Source organism: Castor canadensis, chromosome 13 (genome assembly GCF_047511655.1).
Source record: "Castor canadensis chromosome 13, mCasCan1.hap1v2, whole genome shotgun sequence".
NCBI lineage: Eukaryota > Metazoa > Chordata > Mammalia > Rodentia > Castoridae > Castor > Castor canadensis.
The window spans coordinates 64,545,730-64,558,485 of NC_133398.1; the positions used below are offsets into that span (position 1 = coordinate 64,545,730).

At 37.4% G+C, this 12,756-nt stretch overlaps 1 protein-coding gene across 13 annotated transcripts in view; it reads right to left on the minus strand.

The window, feature by feature from the left end:
• Positions 1-12,756, minus strand: part of Kdm4c (lysine demethylase 4C) — a 365,075-nt gene that overhangs the window by 294,660 nt on the left and 57,659 nt on the right. For all 13 annotated transcript variants that reach the window (XR_012440445.1, XR_012440446.1, XR_012440447.1 and 10 more), the window contains one exon: positions 8,463-8,656. Coding sequence is in view for 10 of the 13 variants with exons in the window: in XM_074051899.1 (XP_073908000.1) it covers positions 8,463-8,656 (194 nt within the window). In the remaining 3 variants the exon portion in view is untranslated. The remainder of the gene's footprint in view (positions 1-8,462; positions 8,657-12,756) is intronic.

Genomic DNA, 12,756 nt, shown 5'->3' on the forward strand with positions numbered 1-12,756 from the left:
ACTGTTCGTGGGAATATAAACTAGTACAACCACTCTGGAAAAAAATTTGGAGGCTACTTAAAAAGCTAGACATCGATCTACCATTTGATCCAGCAATACCACTCTTGGGGATATACCCAAAAGACACAGGTTACTCCAGAGGCACCTGCACACCCATGTTTACTGCGGCACTATTCACGATAGCCAAGTTATGGAAACAGCCAAGATGCCCCACTACTGACGAATGGATGAAAAAAATGTGGTATCTATACACAATGGAATTTTATGCAGCCATGAAGAAGAACGAAATGTTATCATTCGCTGGTAAATGGATGGAATTGGAGAACATCATTCTGAGTGAGGTTAGCCGGGCCCAAAAGACCAAAAATCGTATGTTCTCCCTCATATGCGGTCATTAGATCAAGGGCAAACACAACAATGGGATTGGACTTTGAGCACATGATAACAGCGAGAGCACACAAGGGAGGGGTGAGGATAGGTAAGACACCTAAAAAATTACCTAGCATTTGTTGCCCTTAACACAGAGAAACTAAAGCAGATACCTTAAAAGCAACTGAGGCCAATAGGAAAAGGGGACCAGGAACTACAGAAAAGGTTAGATTAAAAAGAATTAACCTAGAAGGTAACACACACACACAGGAAATTAATATGACCCAACTTCCTGTATAGCTATCCTTATCTCAACCAGCAAAAACCCTTGTTCCTTCCTATTATTGCTTATACTCTCTCTTCAACAAAATTAGAGATAAGGGCAAAATAGTTTCTGCTGGGTATTGAGGGGGTGGGGGGGAGAGAGAGGGGGCAGAGTGGGTGGTAAGGGAGGGGGTGGGGACAGGGGGGAGAAATGACCCAAGCATTGTATGCACATGTGAATAATAAAACAATCATAAAAGGAAGATCCAACAATTTGTTGCTTACAGGAGACGCATCTCACTGACAGAAATAAGCATAGGCTTAGGATAAAAGGCTGGAAGAACATTTACCAAGCCAATGGCCCCCCAAAACAGGCAGGAGTAGCAATACTTATGTCTGACAAAGTAGACTTCAAACCTACATTGATCAAACAAGACAAAGAAGGACATTCCATACTAATAAAAGGAGAAATACACCAAAAGGAAATAACAATTATCAACCTATATGAACCCAACGTCAAGGCACATAATTTCATCAAACATACTCTGAAGGACCTCAAAACATATATAAACTTCAACACAGAGGTAGTGGGAGATTTAATACCCCCTATCACCAATAGATAGGTCATCCAAACAAAAAAATCAATACAGAAATCTTACATCTAAATCACACCATAGATCAAATGGACTTAGACAAGGTCTACAGAATATTTCATCCAACTTCTGCACAATATTCTTCACAGCAGCCCATGGAACCTTCTCCAAAATTGATCACATCTTAGGGCAAAAAAGCAAGCTGCAGCAAATATAAGAAAATAGAAATAATACCATGCATTCTATCTGATTATGATGCATTAAAACTAGAAATAAACAACAAAAACAACAGTAAAAAAACCTACAATCAGTTGGAAGCTGAACAACACATTGCTCAATGATCAATGGGTTATTCATGAAATAAAAGAGGAAATTGGGTTCCTGGAAGTTAATGAAAATGAAAACAGGACCTACCGAAACCTATGGGACACTGTAAAGGCAGTCCTGAGAGGAAAGCTTATAGCCATATGTGCATATATTAAAAGGACAGAAAGATCTCAAATCAATAACCTAATGCTACATCTCAAAATCCTAGAAAAACAAGAACAAGCAAATCCCAAAACAAACAGAAGGAGAGGAAAAATAAAAATAGTAGCTGAAATCAATGGAATAGAAACAAAAAAAAATACAAAGAACCAATGAAACAAAAAGTTTGTTTGTTGAAAAAATAAACAAGATGGACAGACCCCCGGCAAAAACCAAATCAATAAAATCAGAATTGCAAAAGAGGAGATAATAACAAACACCATGGAAATCATCAGAGACTAATTTGAGAACTTATATTAAATAAATTTGAAAATCTTGAAGAAATGGACAGATTTCTAGATACTTATGATCATCCAAAACTGAACCAAGAGGACGTTAAACACCTGAATAGATCTATAACACAAAATGAAATTGAAGCAGCAATCAAGAGTCTCCCAAAAAAGAAAAGTCCAGGAACTGGTGAATTCTCTGCTGAATTCTATCAGACCTTTAAAGAACTGTTCCATAAACTGTTCCTTAAACTGTTGCATGAAATAGAAAGGGAAGGAAAACTGCCTAACACATTTTATGAAGCCAGTATTACACTTATCCCAAAACCAGGCAAAGACAACTCCAAAAAGTAGAACTACAGACCAATCTCCTTAATGATCACTGATGTAAAAATCCTCAATAAAATAATGGCAACCCAAATTCAACAACACATCAAAAAGATCATTCAAATGACCAAGTAGACTTCATCCCAGGAATGCAGGGGTGGTTCAACATACGAAAATCAATACACGTAATAAACCACATTAACAGAAGCAAAGACAAAAACCACTTGATCATCTCAATAGATGCAGAAAAAGCCTTTGATAAGATCCAACACCATTTCATGATAAAAGCTCTAAGAAAACTAGGAATAGAAGGAAAGTACCTCAACATTATAAAAGCGATATATTACTAACCGACAGCCAGCGTTATACTTAATGGGGAAAAACTGAAACCATTCCCTCTAAAATCAGGAACCAGACAAGGATGCCCACTATCTCCACCCCTATTCAACATAGTACTGGAATTCCTAGCCAGAGCAATTAGGCAAGAAGAAGGAATAAAAGGAATACAAATAGGTAAAGAAACTGTCAAAATACCCTTATGTGCAGATGATATGATCCTATACCTCAAAGACCCAAAAAATTCTACTCAAAAGCTTCTAGACACCATCAACAGCTATAGCAAGGTAGCAAGATATAAAATCAACATAGAAAAATCATTATCATTTCTATACACTAATAACTGAGAAAGAATATATGAAAACAATTCTATTTACAATAGCCTGAAAAAAATCAAATACCTATAGTAAACTAAACAAAGGATATGAATGACCTCTACAAGGAAAACTATAAACTCCTGAAGAAAGAGATTGAGGAAGACTATAGAAAGTGGAGAGGTCTCAATGCTCATGGATTGGTAGAATCAACATAATAAAAATGGCTACACTCCCAAAAGCAATCTACATGTTTAATGTAATTCCCATCAAAATCCCAATGACATTCATCACAGAGATTGAAAATCTACCCTAAAATTCATTTAGAAACACAAGACACCACGAATAGCCAAGGCAATAGTCTGCAAAAAGAACAATGCTGGAGGTATCACAATACCTGACTTCAAACTATATTACAAAGCAATAGCAATAAAAACAGCATGGTACTGGAACAAAAACAGACATGAAGACCAGTGGAACAGAAGAGAGGACCCAGATATGAAGCCACACAACTATAACCAACTTGTCTTTGACAAAGGTGCTAAAAATATATGATGGAGAAATAGCAGCCTCTTCAACAAAAACTGCTGGGAAAACTGGTTAACAGTCTGCAAAAAACTGAAACTAGATCCATGTTTATCACTCTATGCCAGTATTAATTCAAAATGGATCAAGGATCTTAATATCAGACCCCAAATTCTAAAGTTGGTACAGGAAAGAGTAGGAAATGCTTTGGAACTAATAGGTATAGGGACTTTCTCAATGGAACCGCAGCAGCTCAGCAAATAAGAGATAGCATAGATAAATGGGATTTCATAAAACCTTCTGTTCAACAAAAGAAATGGTCTCTAAACTGAAGAGAACACCCAGAGTGGGAGAAAATATTTGCCAGCTACACAGCAGACAAAGGACTGATAACAAGAATACATAGGGAACTCAAAAAACTAAACTCTCCCAAAATTAATGAACCAATAAAGAAATGGGCAAGTGAACTAAACAGAAATTTCTCAAAAGAAGAAATTCAAATGGCCAAAAAACACATGAAAAAATGCTCACCATCTCTAGCCACTAAGGAAATGCAAATCAAAACCACACTAAGATTCCACCTAACCCCTGTTAGAATAGCCATCATTAGCAACACCACCAACAGGTGTTAGCAAGGATGTGGGGGAAAAGGAACACTTATACACTGCTGGTGGGAATGCAAACTAGTACAACCACTCTGGAAAAAAATTTGGAGGCTTCTTAAAAATCTAAACATAGATCTGCCATATGATCCAGCAATACCACTCTTGGGGATATACCCAAAAGAATGTGACTCAGGTTACTCCAGAGGCACCTGCACACCCATGTTTATTGCAGCACTATTCACAATAGCCAAGTTATGGAAACAATCAAGATGCCCCACTATCTATGAATGGATCAAGAACATGTGGTATTTATACACAATGGAATACTACTCAACCATGAAGAAGAATGAAATCTTATCATTTGCAGGTAAATGGATGGAATTGGAGAACATCTTTCTGAGTGAGGTTAGCCTGGCCCAAAAGACCAAAAATCGTATGTTCTACCTCATATGTGGACATTAGATCAAGGGCAAACACAACAAGGAGACTGGAATTTGATCACATGATGAGCGAGACCACACAAGGGATATATGCGGATAGGCAAGAAACCCAAAGAAAAAACAAGATAGTGTTTGATGTCCTCGACACAAAGGAACTAATGCAGAAACTTTAAAGCTACAGAGGCCAATAGGAGAAGGTGAACAGAAACTACAGAAAAGATTAGTTTGAGAAGAATTAATTTAGAATGTAACACATATGTACAGGAAAGCAATGCAAGTCAACTACCTGTATAGCTATCCGTATCTCAACTAGCAAAAACCCTTGTTCCTTCCTTTTATTGCTTATACTCTGTCTTCAACAAAATTAGAGATAAGGGCAAAATAGCTTCTGCCTGGTAGTGAGGGGGTGGGGGGGAGAGGGAGGGGGTAGGGGGGTGGTAAGGAAGGGGGGGGGAGAAATGACCCAAACATTATATGCACACATGAATAAAAGAAATAAAAAATTATTTTAAAAAGAGACTCCCAAAAAAGAAAAGTCCAGGACCTGACAGATTCTCTGCTGAATTCTATCAGACCTTTAAAGAAGAATTGACACCAAGGAAAACTGCCAAACACATTTCATGAAGCCAGTATCACACTCATCCCAAAACCAGACAAAGACACCTCCAAAAAGGAGAACTATAGGCCAATCTCCTTAATGATCACTGATGCAAAAAACCTCAATAAAATAATGGCAAACCGAACTCAACAACACATCAGAAAGATCATTCACCACAACCAAGTCGGCTTCATCCCAGGAATGCAGGGGTGGTTCAACATATGCAAATCTATAAATGTAATGCAGCACATTAATAGAACCAAAGACAAAAACCACTTGATCATCTCAATAGATGCAGAAAAAGCCTTCGACAAGATCCAACACCACTTCATGATAAATGCTCTAAGAAAATTAGGAATAGAAGGAAAGTATCTCAACCTTATAAAAGGTATATATGACAAACCTACAGCCAACATCATACTTAATGGTGAAAAACTGAAACCATTCCCTCTAAAATCAGGAATGAGACAAGGGTGTCCACTATCCCCATTCCTATTCAACACGGTCCTGGAATTCCTAGCCAGAGCAATTAGGCAAGAAGAAGAAATAAAAGGAATACAAATAGGTAAAGAAACTGTCAAAATATCCCTATTTGCAGATGATATGATCCTATACCTCAAAGACCCAAAAAACTCTACCCAAATACTCCTAGACACTATTAACAGCTACAGCAAGTTCTCAGGATACAAAATCAACTTACAAAAATCATTAGCTTTTCTATACACCAATAATGAGCAAACTGAGAAAGAATATATGGAAACAATTCCATTTACAATAGCCTCAAAAAACATCGAATACCTAGGTGTAAACTTAAGAAAAGATGTGAACGACCTCTACAAGGAAAACTATAAACTTCTGAAGAAAGAGATCGAGGAAGACTATAGAAAGTGGAAAGATCTCCCGTGCTCATGGATTGGTAGAATCAACATAGTAAAAATATCTTCTATACTCCCAAAAGTAGTCTACATGTTTAATGCAATTCCCATCAAAATCCCAATGACATTCATCACAGAGATTGAAAAATCTACCCTAAAATTCATTTGGAAACACAAGAGACCACGAATAGCCAAGGCAATACTCTGCAAAAAGAACAATGCTGGAGGTATCACAATACCTTACTTCAAACTATATTACAAAGCAATAGCAATAAAAAAAGCATGGTACTGGAACAAAAACAGACATGAAGACCAGTGGAACAGAATAGAGGACCCAGATATGAATCCACACAACTATGACCAACTTATCTTTGACAAAGGTGCTAAACATACACAATGGAGAAAAGACAGCCTCTTCAACAAATATTGCTAGGAAAAGTGGTTATCTGCCGTCAGAAAACTGAAACTAGATCCATGTTTATCACCCTGTACTAGTATCAACTCAAAATGTATCAAGGACCTTAATATCAGACCCCAAACTCTAAAGCTGGTACAGGAAAGAGTAGGAAACACCTGGGAAGTAATAGGTATAGGCAAGGACTTCCTCAATAGAACCCCAGCTGCTCAGCAAATAAGAGATAGCATAGATAAATGGGACTTCATAAAACTAAAAAGCTTCTGTTCAACAAAATAAATGGTATGTAAACTGAAAAGCCCACTCACAGAGTGGGAGAAAATATTTGACAGCTATACATCAAAGGACTGATAAATAGAATATACAGGAAAAACAAAAAACTAAACTTTCCCAAAATTAATGAACCAATAAAGAAATAGGCAAGAACTTTCTCAAAAGAGGAAATTCAAATGGCCAAAACACACATGAAAAAATGCTCACCATCTCTAGCCACTAAAGAAATGCAAATCAAAACCACACTAAGATTCCACCTAATCCCTGTTAGAATAGTCATCATTAAAAACACCACTAATAACAAGTGTTGGTGAGGATGTGGGGAAAAAGGAACCCTTATATACTGCTGGTGGGAACGCAAGCTGGTGCAAGCACTCTGGAAAAAAATTTGAAGGCTTCTTAAAAATCTAAACATAGATCTGCCATATGATCCAGCAATCCCACTCCTGGGGATATACCCAACGGAATGCAACTCAGGTTACTACAGAGGCACCTGCACACCCATGTTTATAGCAGCACTATTCACAATAGCCAAGTTATGGAAATAACCAAGATGCCCCACTACTGATGAATGGATCAAGATAATGTGGTACTTGTACATGATGGAATTTTACTCGGCCATGAAGAAGAATGCAATAAATGGATGGAATTGGAGAACATCATTCTGAGCAAGGTTAGCCAGGCTCAGAAGACCAAAAATCCTATGTTCTCCCTCATATGCAGACTTTAGGTCTAGGCCAAATATAGCAATGTGGTTGGACCTGGGTCAAGATAAGGCACATACAGGAGATATGGGAATAGGTAGGAAACCTAAAACATGAAAGCGTTTGATGTCCCCACTCCAGAGGAACTAATACAGAAACCTTAAACAACAGAGGTTAACATGAGTAGGAGATCAGGAGCCAGTGGAATGGTCAGTTAGAGATGAATCAACTTGGTACAGATGTAACACACTTGTACATGGAAGCAATGCTAGGACTCTCTCTGTATAGCTATCCTTAACTCAACTAGCAAAAACGCTATCTTTCTTATTATTGCTTATGTCTACTCTTCAACAAAATTAGACATAAGGGCAGAACAGATTCTGCCTGGAAGTGAGGGGGGTGGGGGGAGAGGTTGGGGGAGAAGGGCGGGGGGGAGAAATGACCCAAACAATGTATGCACATATGAATAAATGAATAAAAAAAGGAAATATCAAATTAAAAATGCCCATCCAACATTACTGTGTTATTATTCTCCTTGCCTCTTTTATTTTAGGAGAGCTAATCTCTCTACTACCCTCCACTATATGAACTTGCATTATAAGGGAAAATGTACTAAAAGATCATTAAGGTAACTTGAATCTCTACCTCTAAGCTTTTCTCTCCTAACTACCTTACATACCCTCCAACAAATGCTCAAGGAAGTAAAAATGCCTAACAAATTGTTTGAAGCTAAACACATCTACCAATCTATGGCCCACAAAATGGTCTACAAACAACTTTATAGATACAAGTAACCCCAGGTTTTATACTTTCTCAGCAAAACCCTGGGCAGACAGGAAGACAATTATTATAGCCAAAAACCTCTTTATAGCTCACATAAATCTAAATCCATCAAATCACAAAAAGAATGCTCTTCAAAAGAGAATTCTCCAGTAGTTTTGCCACTAACTTTCTAGAATCTTTAAGCAAAACATGTGTGTGTGTGTGTGTGTGTGTGTGTGTGTGTGTGCATGCATAATGTCCAAATTTGAAACTATAAAAGCAAATGAACATTAAACAAGTAACTTGCCAAGACTTGGGCTCTCCAAAGTGAAGATAGTTAATGCTGTAAAGGTCCATGTCCTCAGTGTGCCACGCGAATGTGGTTTTCCACATGCCAAAATAGAGATAAGGGGTATTCACACCCTCAATAGAAATACCGCACTCTTCTTCAACCACATCCAGGACTGTATTTAGATGAGCTATGTTCCATTCATTCACACCCTAGAGCCAGAAGAGGGAGAGAAAGAAAGAGAAATCAAATGTTAATAAACTTAAAAAGATCACATTTACTTATGAAATCACCATCTGCCAATTATTATATCGTATATTGTAATTCATCGAAAAAATGAAAAATAAAGCAATTATTATTCAAGAGCTACATTCATAAATCCATTTTAATTAATTCAAGATTACTACCAAAGCAATGTGTTTCTATGTAACAACTGGTATAAAATTTTACCAAATAACTTCCTGATTCCAAATGGAAAGGAAAGTTAAGGCCCCACTGTCCACTTACAAAAAATTCACTAACTCAAAGCAGATGAACTGGTATGTGATTTCCATTTTTTGTTTTGAGTTTTCTTATTTTTTTGCACGATGGTTTAGAGATCATATGCAATATCAAACACCATTATAAGAAACCAACACATAGGCTATGAGAGTGGCACAAGTGATAAGAGCGTGCCTGGCAAGCATGAGGCCCTGAGTTCAAACTCCAGTGCCAAGCCCTACCCCCAAAAAAAGAAAACAGCACATCCATTTCAATTGTAGTGATACATCATTTCATAAAAATTCCACTCTAGATACTGGGAAAACGCTTGACACTGTTCTAAACCACAGATCATTGTTTTTGCAGTGATCCTTCAACTAAATGTTAATCTCCTACATTGACAGGAAAATCTAAGCACATAATTACTACTAAACATAACTCATCTAAAACTCTGGTAAAGTTGCTGGACTACTGTACTTTTACATAACCCCACATAGCTAGTAACAGGAAGGAGAGAGATTAGAATCACTGGTAAAAAAAGATTAAAGTGATGGGAAGAGATTCTGGTTTTATTAGAACTTACCAACCAAATACTAATTCACTGTAGTGCACAACTGCCTAGAAATTTTCACAAACTATTATTTTTCCCATATGCTTTTCTCAAGATCAAAGTCTAAATATCCTAGATTGGGCACTTTCCTATGCAATCATGGGAAAACTACAATGCCTTTAAATCCATTTCAACCTCCACAGGGTCTAGTACAGAGGGGCATTAAATTCTCTTATATGCACTGAAAAGGCCCACTCCAGTAACTGTGCCAGTGACTTCAAGTATGAGCCCTGCTATTATTTCCTTATATACTACAAGCTGAATTTTAGGGTTGTTCTGTTTTCATTTTTGGTCTTTAAATGATTCTTTAATCTGTATGCTAATCTTCCTCAAGTTTTGGGTTAGGAAAATTATTGATGGAGCAATAAATGAAGAAAAGGACATAATTTAATCCCTAAAATCCCCCTAAGTAACCATTCCATCTTTAACTTAAGCCCTACACTGAGATGTCTGTTGTTTGGATATTGAGCAAAGTAGATGTCCTTTAAGCAAAGATCCAAGGTTCCAACTTAAGATACCTCATAACAGTTCAATAGAACTATGTAAAATATTTTATCTCTATTTATAGTGATGCAATCTCTTAACTCTAGTCCAATCAGACTTCAGTCCAATCACTCTAATAATAGAGTCCTATTTAAAAGTCATTACAGAAGCAATGAATCTGAAGAAATAAATGAGCACCATAATACAGAAACCATTTTTAAACTGGATGAGCTTGCAAATTTATGAACAAACTATTTTACTGAAATTCCTACTTATGAAAACATGTAAGGTTTATTTCTAACTGATACTGTCTTTCAAAAGTAATCAAGGCTGAATCCCTGGAAATCCTGGACCTGTGGGTCTAAGAAGAGGAGGGTAAGGAACAAAAATCAGGGAGCACTACTGAGATTCTAGACTTTCTTCATGAAACCATGAGGGTTATAGCATTCTCTGAAAGATGCTCAGACTGCTAAAAAAGCTAATGAACACAAAATCTTTGGAAAATAAAACTTCCAAACTCTTAAAGCCAAAGTAATAAACACCCTACTATTTTCTGGAAATTTTTACTAGAAAGCCTCCCAAAACAACTGTCACACATGTGAGAAATGACCCAAAAAAAGCCCTTTGAGGTTCAGTAGTGAAGCTCTACCCAATGATGAACAAAAAAACACATCTGCAGCAATTGCTTTTGCTAAAGTAAAATGATATAATTTCCATTAAAGAGTTGTGCAAATATTTTAAATGACCAAAATTAAGAGAGACAGAAATCTCATCACTTCAAAATTCTTTCTCCAATTTTTGTCCCTACTACTAACTGACTTGGTTGTCCTCAAGGACCAGCTCCAGACAGGTTCTACTGAAAAGTTCTGGACTTCTCTCACACATGTAGATGAGTACACCTGGCTTCTCATCCAGGTGAAGTATGATACCATGTAACACCTCTTTGATACTACAGATCCATGTACAGTACACATACTCAACCAGTCCTATAAAACAGATAATATTATGCCCAAAAAAACAAATGAAGAAACAAATACCACAGGCCAGAAATAGGCAATAATGATCAACCTATGTGACTCATTTTTAAACTTGATGCTTCCAATTCTGATCCTTTAAAAAATACTACATATCATCATCTTCTCTCAGCATCAGAGATCAAGAAAGCAAGGAGCTAAAATTTAGGAGCAGCAAACCAGAAACCATGTTCTTCCCACCCAGGGGTACCATCATCATATATAAACACTGGCAAAGAGTATACATGCTGTTTCACTTCAGGACTGGTAATAGAACTGATTTCATTTTTAAAAATCTCCAGAAGTCCCTAGCTACAAACAACTCCACAGTGATGGTCAGAATTGTCAAGTTTTGAGTTAGGAAAATTATGTCAAAATTAAATTTCCAAAGAAAGTCTGCACACCAGCCTAAGCCCACAGATGGAAGACTGTCCCCACACTCTGTGCCCTCTAACAAAGCTCTTCTACACATTATTTAACAGGTGCTTGGGCTATATTTACAACCCCTCTGACCTCCAGTGGCAGACATTTTTTCCCCACTCCTAGCTCTTCACTTTACCTTGCTAGAATTGCAGGCCTGCCTGCCCTGTGTACCCTGCATCTGTTTTCTGAAATCACTCACCATTGGACAATGATTTGTACACATATGTGTAACTGAAAACTTTATTTTTTTTATTGTTTTATTATTCATATGTGCATATAATGCTTGGGTCATGTCTCCCCCCTGCCCCCACCCCCTCCCTTACCACCCACTCCGCCCCCTCCCTCTTCCCCCCACCCCCTCAATACCCAGCAGAAACTATTTTGCCCTTATCTCTAATTTTGTGTAACTAAAAACTTTAAATCAGGGATGTTTTCTTTCAATCATTGGATGGTCCACCTATCAGGAATCAAATGACAATTAAAAGAACTCCTAAATCTTCGATATCACAACTACAGTAAGGAGCTGCACAAGCATCAGGTCAGTCTGGATGCCCTCTACAATGACTGTAATCAGTCACCAGAAGACTGAGGAACAACATTGCAGCACCTGCCATGTTAGAAACTTTACCACACAATGAGCCATTTCTACCAAATACACAGGAATAGAGGAAACTTCATTCTAGCCCAATTTTTTTTCCAAAAATATTTCGAATTTAACATTAGTCCTACTAGATGCAGTGGTCAAAAACCCTTGGCCTCCTTTGCTCTTCCTCTTACACAGTCATAGTGCCCCAAAGATATAGGAAGCCTATTTAACTTTGAATAATTCTACATTTCCCAAAAATTATTTGATGATAGGCACTTGTTTATATAATACACTTACATCCTATAAAACAATACTGTGTGGGGCAATATATTATAGGAAGTGCTAAAGGTATACCATTTCCTGAATGTCTTAGCCCAAATATAACTCAGTAGTAAACAAAAAATAATTCTGAACCACATTAGGGATGGCAATTCAGGACCCTGGGTGTATGAGGAGGTTGCTCACATCTATCATCATAACACACATGTATAATTTGGTTGTGTCACTGTTACAGACTGAAAATGAAATGTTCCCCACAGGCTCAGGTGAAGTGGTCCTCACCTGGTGATGCTGTATTGAGAGGTTGTGGAATAACTTGTAGCATAACTTTAATAGTTATAGCTCCATTTGTTGTGTGTGTGTGATACTGGAGTATGAATTCAGGGCCTTGTGTACTTGCTAGGTAGGCACTGCCACTTGAACCATGCCTGTAGCCTC